The 21,410-nt window shown below is 50.9% G+C and overlaps 2 protein-coding genes across 12 annotated transcripts in view; one reads left to right on the top strand and one right to left on the bottom strand.

Annotated features, from left to right (window-relative positions):
* The window catches only part of SYT2 (synaptotagmin 2), a 109,384-nt gene extending 102,877 nt beyond the window's left edge, over positions 1 to 6,507 (top strand). For all 3 annotated transcript variants that reach the window (XM_047705453.1, XM_047705454.1, XM_047705455.1), the window contains exons 9-10: positions 267 to 3,873; positions 3,913 to 6,507. In XM_047705453.1, coding sequence (XP_047561409.1) covers positions 267 to 473 — 207 coding nt within the window. In that variant the 3' untranslated portion in view covers positions 474 to 3,873; positions 3,913 to 6,507. The remainder of the gene's footprint in view (positions 1 to 266; positions 3,874 to 3,912) is intronic.
* A 2,469-nt stretch (positions 6,508 to 8,976) lies between these two features.
* Positions 8,977 to 21,410, bottom strand: part of PPP1R12B (protein phosphatase 1 regulatory subunit 12B) — a 216,470-nt gene continuing 204,036 nt past the window's right edge. For all 9 annotated transcript variants that reach the window (XM_047705542.1, XM_047705541.1, XM_047705543.1 and 6 more), the window contains one exon: positions 8,977 to 16,269. Coding sequence is in view for 4 of the 9 variants with exons in the window: in XM_047705543.1 (XP_047561499.1) it covers positions 16,183 to 16,269 (87 nt within the window). In the remaining 5 variants the exon portion in view is untranslated. The remainder of the gene's footprint in view (positions 16,270 to 21,410) is intronic.

Here is a 21,410-nt window from a genome sequence, read left to right as displayed (position 1 = left end):
TTTTCCTCATCCCCCTCCACCCACTGGCCCTCAGCAGTGGCCGGAGCATGGCACGTGCTCAGTAAGTAGCTATTGGTAGAAACAAAGGCTGTTTCCAGAAGGTGCAGCCCCTGCCTGTGTGTAAGTCCAGCCTTCTTGGAGCCAGAAAGGGAAGCAAGGTGCTCTCCTTGCCAAGCATTTGGAGTAGAGGAGGGAAGAGGAGAAGTTCGGTCACGTGATCGCTCGTTTTCACCTGCCAACTCCTTCCCTCCTTTGTTTCCTCACAGAAAGTCCAGGTGGTGGTCACCGTGCTGGACTATGACAAGCTGGGCAAGAATGAAGCCATCGGCAAGATCTTCGTGGGCAGCAACGCCACAGGCACGGAGCTGCGGCACTGGTCCGACATGCTGGCCAACCCCCGGAGGCCCATCGCCCAGTGGCACTCACTCAAGCCTGAGGAGGAGGTGGACGCGCTTCTGGGGAAGAACAAGTAGGCAGCAGTGGCCGGGAGCCCGCACCATGACAGACACTGACAAGATCCAGAGCTATCAATACCTCAGTTATGCGACCTTAGAGGTTTTCTTTCTCATTTGTTTGTGGTTTTGTCCTTGTTTTTCCTTCCTTCATCTCTTTTTAAAGACCAACTTCCCTCTGAAGGCTGTGTGAGGAGAATCCCCTAACAGGTGAAAGAGAAGCCTGGCTCTTTTCATCGTCCCAGGAGCTGTCCTTGCTGCATGCCCTGTCACTTTTCCCTCTCACTCCTTCAAAGCTTCTCTGAAGCCTCACCCTGAGTGAGGCCCTCTTCTGGCAGAAAGTCTCAGCACTTCCTGTTTTTCGAGCGTTCTGGACCAACAAAATGGCAGCACATCCTGTTTCCTGATAGGAAAGGCAACACAGTGGCCTACGATGTGTATGTGTATTTGTGTGCATGTGTGTGTGTACATGTGTGTGTGTATGTGTTTGAGTATCTCTCTGCATTCCTGGAATGAGCCATGGACAGTGAAGTTGTGTGGGAAGAGAAGGCTCTTCAGGGACTCTGAAATGAAGAGACGTCCACTGTCTAAGTGGGAGATCTGTCAGCTCGTGGAGAGGGCTCAGAATCCTGGCCAGATGCCAGAAACTCCCATACTCCTTGTGGGTGGGTGTGGGAGGCAAGATGTGGAGACTGGATTTGTCCAGAACTAGGACCAAACCCCTGATGCCATCATAGACTTTCTCCTGTCAGGCATGGTTTCCCCAAGTGTGGTTTCTGGGACATTCATGGACATGAACTATTACTAGATCGGTCAGGCTCTAACAAGGGACCATCACTCCTGGGATCTCACTGTTGTTGACAGTTAACATCAAACTATGAAGAAACAAGACCCATTACCTAGGAAGACCAAATGAAACTCCTGGATCTTCTTCAGTCCCTTCCAGTGGGAAACACAGATGCTTTCTCCCTTTCCAGAATATAAGCTATGCGGTTGATTTGCATTGATTCCCCATCATGCCTTTGCTTCTGTTTTCTCTTTTAATCTAAGTGGAGCAATGCTATCTGAAGACTGTTATCTGTACAGAGCCAGAGAACTCTTAAAAGGAAGGTTTAAGTATTCTTAGTTCCCCTGAGGTCCAGGTAAGAAGGGGGAGGATGGTGGACAGATGGCAGAGATTTCCCGGATCAGATGGGTGGGAGTGCTGAGATTCCCCCCCAGCTCCCACTCCTCTGCCTTCCATGCCAGATAGCTTATGGGTAGTTGGCGTGGCCCAGGGAGACCTGTGGGGAGCCCCATCCTACCACTTCTTAGGGAGGCTTCTCTCTATGAAAGCCAAGAAGCAGGATATCCATTCCAAATGGGAGGTGGACGACAGCTGTGGGGGTTTCTACCCCACGCTCCATTGTGTCCCATTCCTTCTTCACCTTTTGTCCCCAACACTGATAAAAAGCCATATATATGTTAGACAAGTTTGCACTGAGCCTCCTTCCAAACATTCAGTCTGGGCAAGAGAGTTAGGCCCCACACGGCCTGAGGCCAGCGCCACTTCCTTCTGCCCCTTCCTCCCGTCCTTGCCTCCCTTCCTTTAGCCTTCAGCCTCTCTCTTCCATCCATGAAGCCCTGAGGCCCTTGTCATCTCTTCGCCACAGAAGACTCACAGCTTCCTCAGAACCTTGGGGATCTCTCTCTTTCCCGGCAAAAATGGCAGCACTTCCTGTCATGCCCCATCTGGGCCACCTCAGCTTTCTCTAGGTACCTGAGACAGATGGACAGTGTTAGAGAAAATCAGGCTTTGAGGATCCACATGAAGAAGGTGCAGAGTGTCTTTTTATTTTGTTAAAAGAAAGATGGGTTTTTTGTTTCTGCTGTGCCAACTTTTTTGTTTAGAGTTGGGGACGAGGGAACACTTCCACCAGAAACAGACTGGGAAGCAGGGCTCAGCCTTGTTCATCTCTCAGAGACCCTTCTCCTTCTTGCTAGTGGCCCTTGGTACATGGGAGATTGTATTTTACTGGACCCTGTGTGAGTGTGGGTGTGTACTCAATGATCAGAAGGTAGGACTCCGACAAGGACTGTGAACTTTGGCCCTTGGGACCAGAGTTGTGGTCATAGTAGAGAGTTGTAGGAAAATAGGGTGCCTTCAGAATCTGGCTGACGGCAGCATAGGATGTCCTGGTATGGACATCCGAAGTCACTGGACTCTTCTCCCATCCCCAGAGCTGTGGGATTTTGGTGCTTTCTCAGGTCTCTCTCCCTGCTCTATCCCACAATCCCTGTTCAGAGGACCTCCCTGTCGATCTCATCTTCCTTACCTCCATTCTTTTGCCCTCTCCTGATGTACTTTCTACCATCTGAGATTCTTCTGTGCCCATGAGCCTTATTTAGCCCTTTAAGAGCCCAAGATTTGCCACTCTCCTGATGGGGAGGAGAGGAAATGGCGGGTACCTCTGGTGGTTTGGGTGATGTTCCAGAAAGAAGACAGGGGCTGGATTTTGTTACTCTGGGCCCCCCTCTAGTGAGCAGCCTTGAGGGGTGGGGACACGTTGCCGAGAGACTGGGTGTTGGCACCAGTGTGGCCCAGGGGAGAGACCTGAGTGTGGGCAACAATTCCTCCCTCCCACCCGCCTAGGTTCCTGCTGGTCCTTGGATGGGCACTTGGCCAAGATGAGCCATCCTAGCGAAGGCCTCTATCCAGGTCTATGAACTAGGCTGGTAAACATACTTATGCTTGTAAGTTTTCCGCATCTGAGAGATGATGTTACCCGAAGCACGGAGCATTGTTCTGAACTCTCACTGCCATGCAGGTTTATTTCTGGGGATGTTAGGATGCTGGGATGCGAGCCCTAAGTAGGACAGGGTTAGGGTCTGGCTAGTGAGGGGTTCTGGAGGTCTCTGCGGCTGTGCGTTTTCACGCCCAAAGTCTATTGCAGACAGGAACATAGCATAGGAGTGATTTTCTTCCAAAGGGACTGAGACCATAAAGACCCAAACCCAGTCCCACCCAGAACTGGGGGGAGGCCAGAAAGCTTGGTCCTCGCCTTTCTCCTTGAATAGTCATTCCAGAAGGGAAGGTAACTCTGCCAGAGCCGTGGGCACATTTTTGGACTTTGGAAAGCGGAAGCTGAGGTCTGGGGGAAGCAGGGTAGAGGACACTCAGGAGGCCCCAGACAGGGAGTGAGCAGGTGCTTGGCATGAGCGAGAAGTGCCTTTGCAGGGATCCCTCAGCTGGAGGATGGGCCAGCCGGGATTAGAGCACAGCCTCAGATCCGGTTTTTTTTTTTTTTTTCTTCCCAGGAAACCATACTTAGCTAGGTTTCTGCAGAATCAGTTTGGGCTGATGTTGCTGGCCCAGGGCTCCAGTGAGAGAGAAGAGAGAGGTTGCAGCAGTCCTCCTGTGGGTAAAACCAGCTCCCCGAAAGTGCTGCCTCCTTGCAGTGGGGTGGTGGTGGGTGAGCAGAGAGGTTTTGAAACCTCCCCTGGGGCTGGGAGTGAGAGATTCCATGAATGCTAATGTATGCTAATTCTTGGTCTCACCCAACCTTATACTGAGAGAGGCTGTCCTTTGTCCCTCCACGCCAAGGTAGGAAGAGACTGAGCCGGGACCTGCCCTCCTACCCTCTACTCTGTCCTTACCCTCCACCCCCTTCCCACCTGAGGCTGGTTGGGGGGTCATTTCTCAGAGCCCTGGCTGGTGGCAGGCAGGGAAGAGTCCCAAGGCCTGACCTTGGTGGCCCAGAGCCCCACGACATGGTTGTCAGATTTGACAAATAAAAATACAAGATACCCAGTTCGATTTGCATTGGGGATAAACAATGCATAATTTTAAAGCCTGAGTATGTCTTGGGCAAAAATTGGAACATACGATACAAAGAGTGATTTGTTGTTTATCTGAGATTCAAATTTAACTGGCCATCCTGTTTTATCTGACACCCCATTCTATGACCACTTCCCCCCTCTCCCCTCAGTCCCAGGGGGCCAGAGACGACTGGTCACCGAGGATCTTACTTAACCTGCTTTTCGAGCTGCAATATTGAGAAGGGGACACTGTGACTTGAAGACACACGAATATACTTTATTTTTTAAGTGACAACAAAACAAGAACCTTCTGAAGCCATTTGAGCCTCATGACCCCCTCCATGTGCATTTAATTAGATAGAAAAGAAGATAGTGACATATAAACATACGAGCCGAGTCTTGTTTACCCAACATGCATGTCTCTGACTTTCTGTAAATAGCCGCATGGCCATATGCTGAGAGTGCCCCCGACCCCTGACCCCTGACCTCGATCCCACTTTACACACCTCGTTGAGGCTGCCCCTTCGATTTTATGTCATGTCCAGTCTTTGTCCCCGAGCCCCACCCTGTCTCACCCCATCGGGAATCCCCCAGTAGCGCGGGCCGGGGGCACCAGTTTCCGGCACCAGCCCCAGCCCTGCCTTCGGGAACATGGGAGGACCCCTGGCGCCCCGAAGTCCCGTCCCGACCGCCTGCTGCACATCCGTCTCCGAGCTGACCCTCAGTGTACTGAGCATTGTGTCCAGCCTGGTGTCTGCTGTCCCAGTAGCTTCTGTGCCCCGTGTGTGTGTGTATGCGGTGTGCCCCTTCCTCCCACTGTATGAATTAACTGAAAAGCCATAAAGGGGGCCTCCTACAGGAGACTGCCCTTGGTTCCTCCTAGGAGCCCCCCGTGTCCCTCTGACTGGCTCCCCACAGAACACTTGTGAAGGGCTCACCTGTTGTCACCCCTCCCGCTCTCAGCCCCGTGTCATGAGGACGGATGGCATCCAGGGGTTCTGGCCGAGTCCCAGGAGGCGTCCTGGCTGGCCCTGCCCGAGCGGGCTCCTTCACCTGGATTTGATAGTCCAGCTCCATCTCCATCCCGTGCGTGGACGGGGCAGTGGCGGGGATGCCATAGTGTTGGGTACATTCTCAAAGGGCACTGAGGAGGCCACCAGGATTTTCAGGAGCAGCTAGTCAGCGGCTCAGGTTCCCATCACCATCCAGGCTTGACAGAAGCAGCCCTGCTTCTGTGACCCTGTGGGCTCAGGGGCTGTGGGTGGCAATGGGGGAGGGCCTCTGGGGGGTATACTGGAGAACGCCGTGGGTTGGTCTCTTCCCACCATGCTCCCTCCTGCAGGCTGACAGCGCCCAAGAGCGGGTGGCCTGTGGCCTGCAGACCCTCCCGTCAGCTCTCCAGGGCAGCCCCAGCCAGGAGCATCCTGTGGTAGAGAATTGGGGTGGGGGGGCTGGGGGTTCTGCAGGTCCCATGTCACTATGTTGTACCAGGACGGGCACATAGCTCCCAGCCTGCAGGTCTTGGCCCCAAGGGCACCGACGAGGGCAGAAGACTCATGCGGAGGCCTGAGGCATGAAAACCAGTAAGCATGAGGGAGAAGAGAGACAAAAACCTGACAGCAAGGCCAAAGGCGGTGAGGTGGGCTCTGCCCTTCACAAACCATGACTCGTGAGCACACAGAAGTCCCAGGGATCTTTGTGCTGGGGACCGTCTCCGGGTGGGCTGGGATCCCGAGCTTGGAGGAGGGAAGATGAGCCCAGCCCCTGCTAGTGCTCTCTGGGACCCTCCCGCTCTCCCCACCTACGGCAGACAGCAATGCCAGGAGCTGAGGGGGTCAGGCCTGGTGGAGTGGCAGAGCCGGGTGCATGGGGTCGGGGGTCTCTCCACCCAGCCCTCCTCAGCCATCAGGACTCGGGGAGGACCCTCTTCAAAGAAGCTTGACTGTTCTGCCCTGACTCCTCCTCCTCTAAGGACTTGATTTGCTGCTTCTGAAATCCCAGGGATCTGAAAACTTCAAAACCGGCGGGGCAGACCCTAGCCTGCCTCGGGTCACCGCTGGAATGCATCGGCCCTGCCAGGAACCCTGCCTTTGTCTTCATAAGAAGGACACATGTGTAGCCCTCGCCCCCCCACCTCCTCTGCTTGGCAATGCTCTCCACACCCCCTTATGTGGACTCTGTTGTTCTTGTCTGATCTCTTGTCAACTGTTATTTTGTAATGAGCTGCGTCTCCTTATTAAAGAAATGAGCTGAAAGAAACGCGGGGGTGGGGGGGTGTCTCTCTTGTTTGCTGGGCTGTGGGGAGGGGCCTGGCAGGAGCTGCCTCCTGAGGGTCTGCGTGGCGGGTGCGTGTGGGGAGCAGGTTTGGAGAATCTGGCCTCGAGGCCAGCGTCTTCCTTCAGGGAAGCAGTGCAAGGGTCCTGAGGCCCATTCTCTTCTTGGGGATGCAGTCTGTGATGGGCGGTGGGGCGCATACATCCCCATGACAGGGTCAGGGCAGTGGTGCTGGGGAATGCGGCCTGGGAGGCTGGGGGATCCTCCATTCCTTTCCTGTGGGCCTGGCTTGGGGGAACAGACCTTCCGAGCGCTAAGACATGGAACCTGGGCCTGGGGAATGGAAGTTTGAAAAGTGAGAATGTCTACGAAGTCCTCGATTGCCCCATTGTAAAGAACTTCAAATGTCTTTGACTTCTGAGGCAAAGATGTTAGGGGCCAAGGAGGAAGAATTTTAAGAATTTTAAGAAATTTTAAGAATTTTAAGAATTTTAAGAAAAGAGAAAGTAGAGCAGCAACCGCCCCTATTGAGAGGGAAAAGAGGGCGAACTGAAATAAAGGCATTTGTGTGGGGTCTTAGAATTGCAATTCAGGGGACCCAACTTCAGGTAGCAAACCAGTTGTGTCCCTTCAAGGGTAAAACCCTGAGGTTTTTATCAGCAGACTGTGGAAGTATTAAGAAATGCACACAAGTTGTTTTCTAAAAATTATGATTGGAAGATACAATCATATTGTACAGTTGGTTTTCCGAGTACGGTCGGTTCTGGAAAATCTTTTGCAGTGTCCGACTGTTATCAAGAATGTGGAGGCAGCAGGCCCGTGTTCAGGCCTGTGCCTCTGGCTAATTCAGTAGTTCAGTCCGTGTTTTTTTTTTTTTTTTTTTTTAAAGATTTTATTTATTTATTTGACAGAGAGAGATCACAAGTAGACGGAGAGGAAGGCAGAGAGAGAGAGAGAGGGAAGCAGGCTTCTTGCTGAGCAGAGAGCCCGATGTGGGACTCGATCCCAGGACCCTGAGATCATGACCCGAGCTGAAGGCAGCAGCTTAACCCACTGAGCCACCCAGGCGCCCCAGTCCGTGTTTTTGAAAGCACGATGAAGCGTCAGTCCCAGAATGGAGTCTCTTATGTTCTGAGGTTTCACGCAGGTCCACACCCCTAAGAACTGGCAAGGGTGAGGCCCCTTCCTCGGTTCCCTCCCTCCTGTGGACCTGTCTCCTCGCCTCGAGGACGGGCCAGATCTCTGCCATTTCGAGAGCTTCGCCCAGGCTGATTCTAAGGGCAGCCGGGTGGGAGCGGGGCCGCTGGGCCCAAACTTGAGCTTGCCTGTCGGGTGTGGACACAGGAGGAGGCGACGGCACCCAGACCAGAAGGCGGATCTGGGCTTGCTGCTTTAGCTCCCGAGCAGGGCGGGCTGGGCAGCCTGGGGGGCTGGGGACTTGCCGGTGGTGGGTCTCTTGGCTGAACACGTGAACTCTCCGCCACGGGCTCTTCCCCTTTGCAGAGGGCTGGCCAGGGGATACCGGGACTGGGAACAAACACCTCACCAGCTCAAGCCGGGGAGAACAGAAGGAGAAAGGACGTTTGCGGTTTCGAAGGCCCTCACATCACACATGCTGCTTTGCCTCTGTTTCGGGCCCCAGGACAGGTCTGAACTCTTCAACCATGATGTCATGTTTGTTCTGTTGCTGCTTGGGCTACGAGCAGCTGGGTGACAGCAAGGGAAAAGAATCTTTCCTCCCGGTGCTTGTACCAAGTCGGTGACCAGGGACTTCCGCTTGGCAGCAAACACAGGGCTGAGCCAAGCCGAGGCAGGGCTTGCTGGATGGAGAAAGCAGACCCGAACCTTGGCTGAGCGAGGTCAGACCTGGCCACCCACCTGCACCCCCGGCCGGCAGGCCTGAGCGGCCGCCCCCCTGCACACAGCTGCTTGGCTGGGAGTTCGGATTTAACCTCCAGTAACCCCGCAGCTTGGTAGCTGGAAGCTGCTGCGTGGTTTCGGCTCTCCTGAGTCACACAGTGGCCTAGCGAAGACCACTATGGATACAGCAGAGGGCTGAGGGGGAACGCCGGGCGACCTCCAGGAGCCCAAGAAAGCTGCCGCCTCTCCAGCCCTCGGCCCCGTGTGCCCGAGCGCCGCGCCGTCAGTATCCATCCAGACTGGCTCCGCCCCTCAGCCACGGAGCCTTGCTCCCAGCAAAGAAATCACCGTATTCCAAGTCGCTCAACACTGGGAAGCTTGATTTCTTTGGATGGTTCCTTTGAACGTCCAATCTTGGCTTTTCCTTGGTCTGACTCCAGAGATCCCGCTTTCGGTGACAGTGACTCACTCCTGGCTGTTCCTGGGACAGAGGCAGGAGGGTGAGCACCCTCCACCCCGGTAAAACTGGAATGGGATGCCCCAGATGGAAGAGTCTATAAACCCCATTTCCTTAACCGTGGAGACACAGTCACAAAGTTAAAACACGGTTTTATTTACTCATTTATAAATATGGTCGTGTTTACAGGCATCATATAGATGTGAATATTACTCCCAAACTTTCAAACACAGAATACTTAATAATACTATATAATAACAACCAGTAAAACAAAATCATTCATCTCAGGGTTGAAAGGCCACTCAAAATTGCATAAAAATACATTCAATTCACAAAGCGAATCTGGCTCCCCCTCCCTAAATGCCCTTATCCCACCCCAGGTGTATTTACAATGGACTGAAGTTAATCCGTACAAGTTGGCTGAAAAACTTACATCTGGTGCTTTAACTGCGGTGGAAGTAAGGTCGGGAGTGGAGAGTGAACTGAGTGGAGAAAAGACAAAATTCAACCCCTAAAATGGGAGAGGCATGAGGACCCCAGAGTGGTTCTTCTAAGTTCTTCTCACCCCTAACTGATCACGGTCAAGGGCAGAGGAAGAACAGAGGGAGGGAAACCACGAAGTCAATGCCGGAATCTGCATGAGTCCCGTGAGAACAGGCTGTATCTTCTCCAGGAGCAGGGGAGCAAGGATGAAACAGGTTCCATCCCTCCTCAGGGAAATGATGGCCCTTCCTGGGGACCAGCGAGGTGATAGGCCCAGTCTTTCAAAGGCTCAAGGGACTCTAGCCAGAAGTGGTGTTATTCTGGATAGCTGCAACCTCCCAGAATCCTCTCCCAGCCCTGCAGCCCACCTCCTGGTGTTCTGTGCCTGAGCCCCTACATCCTCCTTCCTCTAACCTCTCGTTATCTGGCCTTCTTCACTAGAGGACAAGCTGGAATCTGTCCCAGGCTTCAGTGGTGTGGGAGGGAGGAAAGACAAGGTCAGATATATTAAGGTGAGAGTCTAGTGAGTGTTGACTTCACATGTCCCTGTTCAGGATCTGCCCCTCATCCTCAAATCTGGTTTTGTGGGAACATCGGAGGCTCTCAGAGGCTCCCTGCAGTCAGTGTGCCTCTCCTGCATCCTCTCCTGCAAGGGAGCAATGGGCTGAGGTTTTTTCTGGGAAAATATTCTGTCCCTAGCTAGAAATAGTCAAAGCTCTCAGGACAAAGACTGAGTAAGCTACACACGGCTACCCATGGTCTCCCTGGCCAGGCCATGGACAAGTCAGACAGGCCCACCATTCAGACCTCCTCTCTGAGAGGTTGTTAGAACGGCCAGGGACCTTTGAAACTAGAAGAGGGGTGGTGGTGGCTGTGGTTGGAGAATGGAAGTGGAACAGGAACGATGGCTGATGTGTGGAAAACCTCCTAAGTGCCACTAGCTCCAAGTGAGACTAGCAGAGAACAAAGAATGGTGGGAGATGGGAGAGGAAGGGTGAACGGAAAGTTTCTTTGCTTGTAGGGACACAAGAGCATCCTAATGTCACCTTAAGGGGACACCCAAGAAGTTTATTGGAAGCATGAAGGGGAAATTTGGAGGAGAAATAACAGAAGCTATTACTCAGGCAGATTCACAGTCTGAAATGATAAGCAGATGGGACTGGAGAATGGCTCAGAGAGAAGGCCTTTGGGGGATTGGAAGGGCAGGGGAAGAGCAAAAGATATGAATTAACAGAATAACAGACTTGGATAACAATGATCCAAGCACACACCAGGCCAGCAGATGTGCATGTGTGCACATGTGTGCACATGCGTGCTTGTGTGCACATGTGTGTGCATGTGTGCACATGCGCATGCATGCAGGTTAGAAGCAAGGGCGATCTCCCAGTCGTTACACCTCTTGAGGTAAGATCAGATCATTCGTCAATTCATCACTCACCAGTGGTATCTGTGAACAAACCTACTCCCTATACTCTTCAGGGAAACTGGGTTGCAAGCCACACCTATGCTCAATTTGACCCTCAACCACAAATCTCAAAGGAGAAGTGAATGCATCTCTTACTCTGCAGTTGCTAGCAGGCTTGTCAAGATTCTCAAGCTGGTTTTTATCAGCCCCCAGAGACCACCTCCTCCCTAGTAGCTGTGACAGTAACAGTTCCTGGGCTGCAATGAAGTTGATCTATTTTCCAATCTAATCAGAACACAAGTAATCAATAGCTGTCCTTGATAGGGTCTACTTCTCCAGAGCCATGTCGATACCCATTAGGGAAGCTGATTAACATCTCTGCTCTGCGGGAGGCCGAGGGACCAGGGTACCAGGGACGAGCACTCATTTTCCTGCGTGCAGCTCTACTGCTCAGTGACCCCCTCCACCCCCCCGCCCCCCGCTGGCAGCCTCCATCCTGCTCTTGGTTCTGCCTCCTTCCCACCTTCCCACCGCAGCGCACGGGCCACCTTCACTTTCAGGGTCTCTGGCCTTTCACTCCACTCACACCCAGTCCTGCAGGAGGCTCTTCGGAGCCGAGCGCTGTTCTATGCCACACCGTTGTGTGGACTTAGGGTCTCTGAGCTCTTCCTGCACCAGCGGTCTCCTCTGCAGACCTGCTTAAAGGAAGGATCACCCTGAACAGCGTGGGAACCTCTTACTTTGGATAGTCCAGAACCCAGAGGGGCTCCCCAGAACTAAAGGTTGAGGTTTTTATTGAGGAAAACTCTCTTGCTCCTGTAGGGCAGAATTTAAGACTATGTGTAAGCTGGTGCTAAGCAGAAGGGCCGTGTCTGCCCTTTGGATGCTAAGGGCCATGAAGACCACATTCGAGAAGGCTGACGAAATCTATGAAGCAGTAGCTCTATTTCCTATTAAAACAACTTGTCCAAAGGCTGCCTGCAACGAATTACTTTCCATCCATTTCCCCATGAGCTCCAATTTCCACCTCTGCAGGTTTTAATATTCCTACCGAGCCATTAGGAGGGAAAGCAATTGCAACACCATTCCATTACCCTCAATATTAAATTCACTTTCTAACAAGGATGAGAAGTCAACCTTGACGTGCCGATGTTAAACAGTATGAATCCAGAAGAAAACAAGATTTTCTGCCATTAGAAAGAGCAAAAATTCTGAGTTAAGAAATGTTCTGATCTTCCCAGGAATAAATATATCACAGAATCGTAAGCCTAGAAGGGATCTTGAGGACAATCTAGTGCAAAACTGCATTCTGCAGACGGCGAAGGTGACTTTCCCAAGGTCACACGGCTAGTAAGAGCTGGCCCTACAATGCAGCTGTTCTGACTCCTAGGGGCTTATCCTTTCCTGTTGCCTTCTTCTGCCCTCAAAGCTGCCGTGCTTATTGGGTGAGGGGACTCACATCCTTTGATGGGCTGAAACCTGCCTTAAAAATCAGTGTGGGGTGCAAGCTTTGCAGTTAGAATCGGGCCAAGATTTGGGGCTGCCAACTGTGTGTCTAGAGTTAGGTGTGGTGCTGGCACAAATAGTGGCCCTGGGAATGGCCAGGAGGGAAGGACCACAGCCAGCGCCCATCTAGTGTCACCCATTAAGCTCCAGTGGAACCAGGGGCTCACCCAGTGGGGTGGTACCAGGAATTGCCCCCTGCCTCGTGGCTCAGCTGCTGAATCCTTCAGGCTTTCCCTTTCGTGGGGCTGAGCAGCCTGGAAGCTGAGGAACCGGCAATATTTTCAATAGCTCATCTCTCCTCTCTATGCTTCTCCCACGGCAGAAGGACTGCCACCGTGATCGGGATAGAAACGCTGGCCTGTGTCCGAGAGGAGGCAGTCTGTCTGTCTGGCTAGGGGAGGCTGCGCTGGGGCCAGAAAGCCAGAGACCAAACCAAACGCGCAGCTTTGAGAATTTCTCCTCATCTCATCCGTGGCTCAGTTAAAAGCCCCTGAAAATTGACGCACAATTTTGCGAGAGTCACAGGCTAACACATGGGGTTTCAGCCTTCTCCTTTCTGAGCACAACTACCGAATGAGCACGTTTTGTTCTGGGCAGGGGAAGCCGGTGAAATGACCCAAACCAGAGATCTGAAGCCTCCTTCACCAGAGGCCTCAGAAAGCAATAAATGTATCTTGGTCTCAAACGCGGAGTGGGAGACAGGAAGGCACAGAAAGAAGTGAACGCATCCTGTAGCTGGATAGGAAAAGCCAGGCGGGTTCCAGGAGACGTCAAGCAAGACTGCCCGAGAGAGAACCCAGCGCACTGCACAAGCCCAGGGCATGTCTGTTCTCCAGATTCGTTACAGGCAACACCCCAAGATTTGCATGACCCTGTTGCACTGGAGACTGGGACTGGGGCAGGGGCCATCATGCCCAAGAGCGATCTGGAAAAGAGTACACAGCCCTTGAAGGCCAAACAGGCGGAAAAGTGAAACTTCAGCCAGAGAATCTCTGGAATGGCCGAATCATTACTCCCGAAGGTGTGGCTTGGTTTTGAAAAATATCAAATTAATGAGAACAGAGGATATAAAGTCGTACCAAGAACCTTCTCGTCCCCATCCTGCTATTTCATGTAAAGAGTCTGAAAGTGACCCAGCACAGCTGAGCCCCAAATTGTTGGCCAGACCGGCAGTATTCACACAGCCTGAGCTATCTGGGGTGCTCTTGGTATCCAGACCAGTAGGTTGAGGACAGGAGGTCTGTGGCCACTGCAGAGACCAAAAGCACAAGTGGAGGGAGGCCTGCTGCTGTCGGCACCGAGAGCACATGACTGGCCATTAGGTCTCTAGACATCACTCCTGGGCTTCCAGTCAACGCAACTGTGAGGAAAGGGTATTTTATTCTCTGAGAAGGGACCAGAATTCAAAGTCTATCTGTCCAATAAAATTAATTGCATAAGAGAGAATGCCTGAAATTACCTGGGATGGTTTACACTTTCATGGTTTTTGGCCATAGAATCCGATATTCCTGAGATTGAAAAGCTTGCAAATTTTTCATCACAAGGAAAACTTTCTGGCAAGAAAAGGCATCTTTAATGTGAAAGGGCTGTGTGAAGCAGCAGGGCCTAACACCCACCTAAGAGTTTTTAGATTCTGTCCCACGCTTTTGAAAGGCACAAACAGATGAGGGAACTATAACCCCTTTCCCTGGTCTATCTAATGTGAGAGGGTCAGGATATTTTCCTAATAATTCAGCTTTCCTTTCCTAAGAAAGAGGCAGGAACCACCCCCATGCCTTGCCCAATATCCAGGATGTGCCCGGAGAATCAATTAGTCAACACCTTCTGTTGATTTTCCCTCTCCCTAGAATGAAGAAGATGTTTATAGTGGAAGTGAGGAAACATTTTACTCTAATTTAGCATTCCCTGAGAACTGAGCTGACAGTGCTCCCAAGGTCATACGAAATACTAATCAGTAGTGGCTTCTCTTGGAAAATGGTCAGAAACGGAAGAGAGAATTTTGTATATTCTAAAAATGGGGTCTTGCCAGAGGAGACATATTTCCTATTCTGGAATTAGGACCTCTGGTTTAAAGAGCATGTAACATTTCAGAGGGCCGTGAAGAACTACACTGTCGTTTTTGGGAAAGAAATTAAAAATGGGCAGAGGTGGTATATGTTAAGAGAATGGACCACCCTAAGCACTGAATACCATGGGCCACTCTAAAATGAGGAGGATTTACATGACCCGCACACTCAAACCAACCATGGGAGAAAATGCCTGTAAAGGCCAAATACGTTAGGCAGACAGACGAGATGTGACAGGCAGGAAAAGTATGCAATGTGAGGGATGCCTTCAAGGACCGGGAAAACGCCAGTTGGAAGTAAGGTTAAGGGGAGATGACCAACGACACGAGGGGCTGTCATATCAAAGGGCAGCACTGGACCGTGTGGAGCCCCCACAGCAGACCTCGACTTATCTTAGGAAAAGCTTTCTGGTTATCAGAGTTGCCCACCTTTCGAGGGACAAATGCACAGCTATCTGACAGCGGGCCAGAGCTGGGGCAGTGGGGTCCCGGCGGGGGTCCCTCTAACATGACAATGGAAAGCTCAACCAAATGACCTCTGGGCTTTGCCACTCTAAGATTCTGAGACTTAGTGGGTTGGAAGTATCCCATCACTTTAAGCCTCTATTAAGAGGTCATTTCTCCTGTTGGCTTTTAGAAAACAAATGGTCTCTCCCCTACATCTAGCCACTGGAGATCATCACATTCACCACCATTACCACAGCACGACCTATCTTCTGTCCTCTTTGTCACAAGGTTGCAGATGTCCCCAGATACTCTACTCACACCAGGTATGTGTGCTTCCACTCCCCGGTCCACCTCCCACCCATCCCAGCTCTTGACTCCTTCCAAGGACTTCCTTTCTCATTTGGAGCAGGTGCCAGAGTGAAGAGAGGAAAACAAGGTCAAAAGGAGATGGGGCAGAATGGCGTGTTCAGAGCCCAGGGAAGACAAGTGGGAGATGAGAACAGTGGGCTGACACTTATGCCATGGTATGGCTTTCCTGCAACAGGGCCAGTGGTGCCGCCAAGGCAATTCTTCTGGTCTCCAGAGCGCCCCAGGAGAAATGATTTTCCATAATGGCCAAAGACAAGTGAGGTCAGATGCTCTGTTCTAGCTCTTACACAATGTGGTAAGGTGGTGGAGGGGAGACAGAAAGGAAAATAGAAGGATAGAGAGGAAAGGAATAAGGAAGCCAGGGTCATCTGAGCCCTGGGGAAGGGGGCCAGGCATGAGGAAAGAACAAGAATTAAGACTAATCAGGCATGTTACTGGGTTGTTGATAGAAAAAATAACAGTAACACCAGCAAGGAGTAAGAGAAAAGTCAGTTCCTGAGAGGTGCAGACTAGCAGAGGCCTTCAATGCAGAGTCACGGTCACCTTGGAATCTAATGGAAACATAGCTCCAGAGGCTGTCCAATGGTTATGCCAACATCCTGTTTCCCCTGGCATCCCAGACAGGATCCTAGAATGGCCACCGTAAGACTCACCTATATCAGAGGACACTGGGTCCGTGTGAAAGGCTGTGGGGTACTGGTTTGGGTAGAGCCTTACATGTTTGGATCAAATCCAGTGTGGATGAGTAGCTGCGCAGCAGGGAGTTGGGACCCACAGCTGAGCCTGGTGGATTCCCCAAGGCCTTCTCCAGATGGCTTGAACAGCTCAAATGATCACAATCATGCTTCAATTAAAACTGCCATAAACTCAGGGGGTGCGGGGCACAGGAGGGACAGGGCATTCAGAGTGCGGAGGACACGTACGGTGCAGAGGAGGTGACTGGAGGAGGGTCAGAAAGAAGTCCTTCCACCAAAACATTCACTTCTTTTGGTTGGAAGGCAATGGCTGGAAAAGAGGGGTGGGAACAGCAAATGCTGCCCCTTCCCTCCCAAACTGGGAGCCTAGTCTATTTGGATAGTTTGCTGATGACTCTGATGAGGGCACCATTTTCATCTTTCAGCCTCTGGTTGTCGGATTTCAGTTCTGTTAACACCTGCAGGGTGACAGAGGGAAAGGTGTGTTAGAGCTTGGAATCATCACCTCCGTACTGTCCCTGCCCAGGCCGGCCAGCCCAGCGAGCAGGGCGTTCGGAGGCAGCATATGCAGGGTACTGTCACCACCCTTTCTCCCAGGGATGGAAGTCCCCCGAATCTTCATGTTTGTTGAGTTGGTGATGTGCAAAGGGAGATGTGCATTAGGGAGACCACAGCCCTCCATCTTTTGAACTAGCATATTCAGCAATAGCGTCTTATTTCACGTTGCACACCTCGTGTCCTTTCATTCTCCTGAATTGCTAACTGTTCACAATGGTTCTGGCGCTTGAACTCACTTCTAGCCGGGAGATAGTAAGGAGAGTGCCAAAGGGAGCTGGTGAGGATAGAGGAGAAACTGAAAAAGGAGTCCTGGTCAACTAAAAGAGTTAAGGGCAGACACTGCTTCACACCCCATCAAAAATAGGAATGCAAGGGGGAGGGGCACAACTTGGCTTTCTGTCACACCCACGAGATTTAAGGTCCTCCTTGTGCCTTCTGTGATAAAATCCACCCAAAGTATCCACTTTCAACCACTAAAACCCAGGGAGTGTACAAATTCGGTCACTGTACAGCTGTGACGCACAGGGAGCGATAGGTTATGTATTTAATTCTCACCCAGAGCTCCCTGTGGGGAGCTACCACAGGATACCAAGGGTCCTCAGCAGCAGTTTTAGGGGATAGTGTTACAAATCTGGGAAATAGGTGCTTTGGGGGATGGGGGAATAGAGATTCCAAGTCCATCAGTTCTGCCATCTTGGAACACGACACAGTGCTGTTCAACAGGCGAACAAAGGAAATGCGGCAGCCCAGGCCCTAGTCTGGACAGCCAAGTCTTCATATGGGACCAGACAGGCTGGCAGGTGTGCTGAGCATCTAAAGCACTACAATGGGACGTTGCTGAGGGGACAGTTCCTGTGTGGGCCCTGCTGGCAGTTCAGGGAGACTTCGGTTAGAGGGGAAGTACATCTTCACCGTGAAAGCTACAGAAATCTACATCTACATCCCATCAAGGCAAACGTGCTTCGATGTTTTTAGTCAGCAAACCTACAGGACTCCAGCAGGAGGTGAGGTCACCAGTCAAGGATGGCCTGGGTTCAGCGGTCATGAGGCCCGTTTAATTCTAGCTCCGGCATGCTATTAACCACTTAGGGGCTGTAACTGTACATTAAGAAACAGAATTTTTGTTTCCTCAATCTCTTATGGAGGATGTAGACTTGATTACACGAATACTATGTGTATGCACAAATATATGTATCACAGAGACATAAAGGATTTGTATTAAGGGAACGAAAACAGCAGTGAACAACCATAATGGGGAAGGTCTCACTCCCATCGTCTCATTAGTACTGCACGAGTCTGTGACACAGGTGCTATCCTTACGTCTACAAATGAGGAAATGAAGAATTTCCTAACTAGTCCAGAGTACCCAGCTCTTAAATGGCAAAGCTGATACCGAGCCCATGTTTGCCTGACTCTGAAGATGATTCTTTCATTACAGAGGTCGTGTGGGGGCGGAAAACAGAGCACCAGAAGTCCAGAATTCCAGCACCGTCGCGGTCATGAATGGTCTCTATTACTTTAAGCAAATCACTCAGTTTGTCTGGGCTTCCATTTCTGTGTCTGAAGAAGAATCATCCTCTCTGCCCCGGTCGCTCATCAAGTCGGGCCCCTGTGAGGGCCCCAGGAGAACCGGACGGGGAAGTGTGCTGACGGGCAGGACGTGCTCTGTGATCCTCGGGATTCTCATGACCGCGGTGAGTCCTCCCATGAATATGGGATGGCAGGTAGGTGATCTGCAAATTTTACTGAGAAGATTTTAATCCAGATAGTATCAAAATAAAGTTTTGGTCCTTTGCCTCTGCCTCCCCTAATCAAAGCTGTTCTGGCCTAATCAAAGCTGTTCTGGCTGCTCTCTTCTGTGCCTCTATCCCTGTGGCCTTGACTACCAGAAGTGAATGCTCAGAAAGCTCAGTCCAAGAAGATTTTTAGAAAAAGTGAGCCAGGTTGGCCCCACAGTGCTTCAGCTTCCCATCTGCTCTCCAGTGCTCCATCCTGGATCCCACCGCCAGCCTGGGTATCAGTGAGACTCTGAAAGTCGTTATTTCCACAATAGCATTCCATAGGCAGGGAAGGAGCTGTACGTCTCTTGGATTTCATTCCTCTGCCGGCAGCTCACCAAATCAGAACTGAGCTGACCCCTCCCTGCTTTTTAAATGTACAAACAACTCTTTGAGACTTGGTGATTTATTTCCACATTAAGAACTCAATTCTTTGGGAAAAAAAACAACAACAACAAAAAAAAACAAAAAAAAAAAACCCTTGGACAAGGCAATTTCCCAGCTGCAATACGCTACAACTGACATCTTAAGGGAGTGTCAAAAAGTACAAGACGTGGAATGTAGAAACCAAGGGGGAAAAGAGTCTCATAAACTTGACTCTCAAAAGGGAGAGGGGGAAATGAACAGTGTTATCTGGTACTCACTTGGAGTTAAAGAATGATTAAATAAGAACACATGCGGAAGCTCTAGAGGAGGAGGAGGTTTAACGGAGCTTTATCATTTCAGCCCCCTGGAGGTCAGCTTTCTTAACTTCTAAATTACCAGTTCACCGGTTTGATGTTAAGGTGTCTTGGGCAAATAAAATTTAAGTGCATGTTTTTCCAAACATGACTCTGTACAGCCTTTGATGAGGAATGTGTTGAAGAGGGAGAGGATATGAGGGTCTTAAAGCTGCGGAGTCCTGGGAAGGACAAGGCTAGCTAGCTGCAGGGTGATGGGAGCTCAGGACGAGCCTTACCCAGGCTGCTTTGCTTCTGACTACTTGGGAAGTGGGGAGGGCGTCCCACGCTTACATTCTTTTGGAAATGGCGTACACAACACATTGAGATAAGATGATTTCTCTAAGGGATTATTAAAAAACAAAACAAACCCCAAAACACCCAAAAAGTCAGGGCAAACTTTCTTGGCCACACTGTCAGTTTGGCTTATTTATCCCCTCTTTCTTCTGGTGGGTGTCGGCAAGTGTTTTCTGTAAAGGGCCAGAAAACTGGTATCAAGCCATATGGTCTCCGCTCCAACTACTCAACTCTGCTCTTGTGGCCCAAAAGTACTTATAAACATAATGATAATATGTAAACAAATGAGCATGGCTCAGTTCCAATAAAACTTTATTTTTGGACATCAAAATTTGATTCCATTATTTTCATGTGTCATGAAATAGTCTTTGTCTTTTGATTTCTGCCCCCCTCCATTTGTATGGCTTATGGGCCAGACTCGATGGGCCACGGTTTGCTGGTCTGTTACATGTGCTATGCAATGGTTTCTTTGCAGTGGCAAAATCTTTGGGTGATAATGGCTGTTGAAGTAGTCAAGAGTGCAGAGAAAGCAGAATGCTGCCCCCCATCCCTCAGCTGCAAAGGTGGGGCACACTATGGTTGTTCAACAGATTCTTCTTGCACTGTTTAGTGCATATGCTTAACAAATGGCTAAAACTCTGAGCCAAACATGAGGCAGCTAAAATCACAGTGGTTGAGTGCTTGGGTCTGGAATGTGACATATTGGGTATGAATTTCGGTTCTACCATTTACTCTCTGAGTGACCCTGGACAGGTTACTTGATCTGTAACTTGCTTTCCCCCCACATGTTAAAAGGACTGTTCTGGGGAAGAAGTGAGAAAAAGCATAGAAGGTACTGTGCACAGGCCTTAATAAGTGATAATTGTTACCTTAGTTATGAACTACTGAAAGCACGAGATCTAGTTTTGCTCCATACTCTATACTATGTTGCACCAAGAGGGAAACTAAAAGTAACTGGGACATCTTCTGTGGGTCCCTAGTTCACCCGTCGAATTTTCCAGTAATCCCGAGGCTTACTTTAAAGCACGGAGCTAGGACCTGACATGGCACTCGGTAAGTAGGGTGACTAAGTTGCTTGGTGCCAGGCCCGGTATTACTTCCCTTTCAGTTTTCTTTCTGTGCGTGATAGCATCTACAGCAGGATGTTAGCTCAGCCCTTATGGTAATTTGAGTGCTTGAGATCTGGTGGGTATTAACTACCAGCTGCTGACCCTGAAGGCACAAGCAAATAGGCAGAGAAAAGAACAGGCACTGGTCAGGGCTAATTAGATTGTTGCTGAAAATTAAAAACTCATTTCAGAGAGTGAAATTGCTCAGCAGCGGTGACCCCATCACACCACCGCGGAATGGGAAAACAAGTTATCTGTGAGCTTGTCTTTCAGGCCTCTATCCAAGGAAAGGCTCCAGGTTGGCAAACATAGTTTTTGGTTCCCAGCTGAGAATAAATCCCTCCTCTCTGCTCCAACGACTGTCATGTCCTTTGCAAACCTACCCCCATTAGGGAAGGTCTGGCTATGTGCGGGTCTCATTTATCCAGGCTGTGTTCTGCCTCACAGCCCACACTGGCTAGGGGTGGGGGTAAAGGGGCACATCCTTAGGACCCGGAGATTTGTGACAGGGATGAGAACGATCCCTCCCAAGGAGGGGGAAGAAAGCAAAGATTATTGCAGAAGGGAGGCAAAGAACAGCCAATTCTACTCAAATGGTGGGCTGGGCAGTGTCGTTGCTGGTGGTGGAGCTCTAGCCTTTAGTGCTGGTCGTCCCCATGCAGCATGTTGTCAGATGTGGAAGACTTCGTTCTGTCTGGTACGTTCTGGGGATTGGGGCAGGGTGGGGAAGGGGGGAATGGGTCCACCAGGCACTACATACATTAAAAGCTCCCAGCCAGGGTTCAGAGTCCCTAACTTTGGTTACCCCGGGCCCAACAAGAATTTGGAGTCCAGGACCAGCCGCCATTGCTCCAGCGACCATGATGTACTCAGGCTGCTGCCGACCAAGCAGCTCAATTTCAGTTCGGCAATGACCCTGCCGAGTCTGCACATCCACGGGTTTGGGTGCACATCTGTGTACTCCTATGTGTAGCCGAGTGAGCAAATCCACATCCAGTCTCCAGGGGAGGAGGTGATGTGGTGATCTTACCAAATAGACCACTGGCCCAGGTAAGGGTTCCTCCACGGCCTCCCCTTGACCTAGGCTGTTATGTCTCACTCTGTGGTCTCAGTCCTGGCTCTTTCCATCTGCAGATGA

The sequence above is a fragment of the Lutra lutra genome, chromosome 15, assembly GCF_902655055.1.
Source record: "Lutra lutra chromosome 15, mLutLut1.2, whole genome shotgun sequence".
Lineage (NCBI taxonomy): Eukaryota > Metazoa > Chordata > Mammalia > Carnivora > Mustelidae > Lutra > Lutra lutra.
The sequence above is the reverse complement of the archived record's forward strand: the minus strand, read 5'-3'. Positions and strand labels throughout refer to the sequence as shown.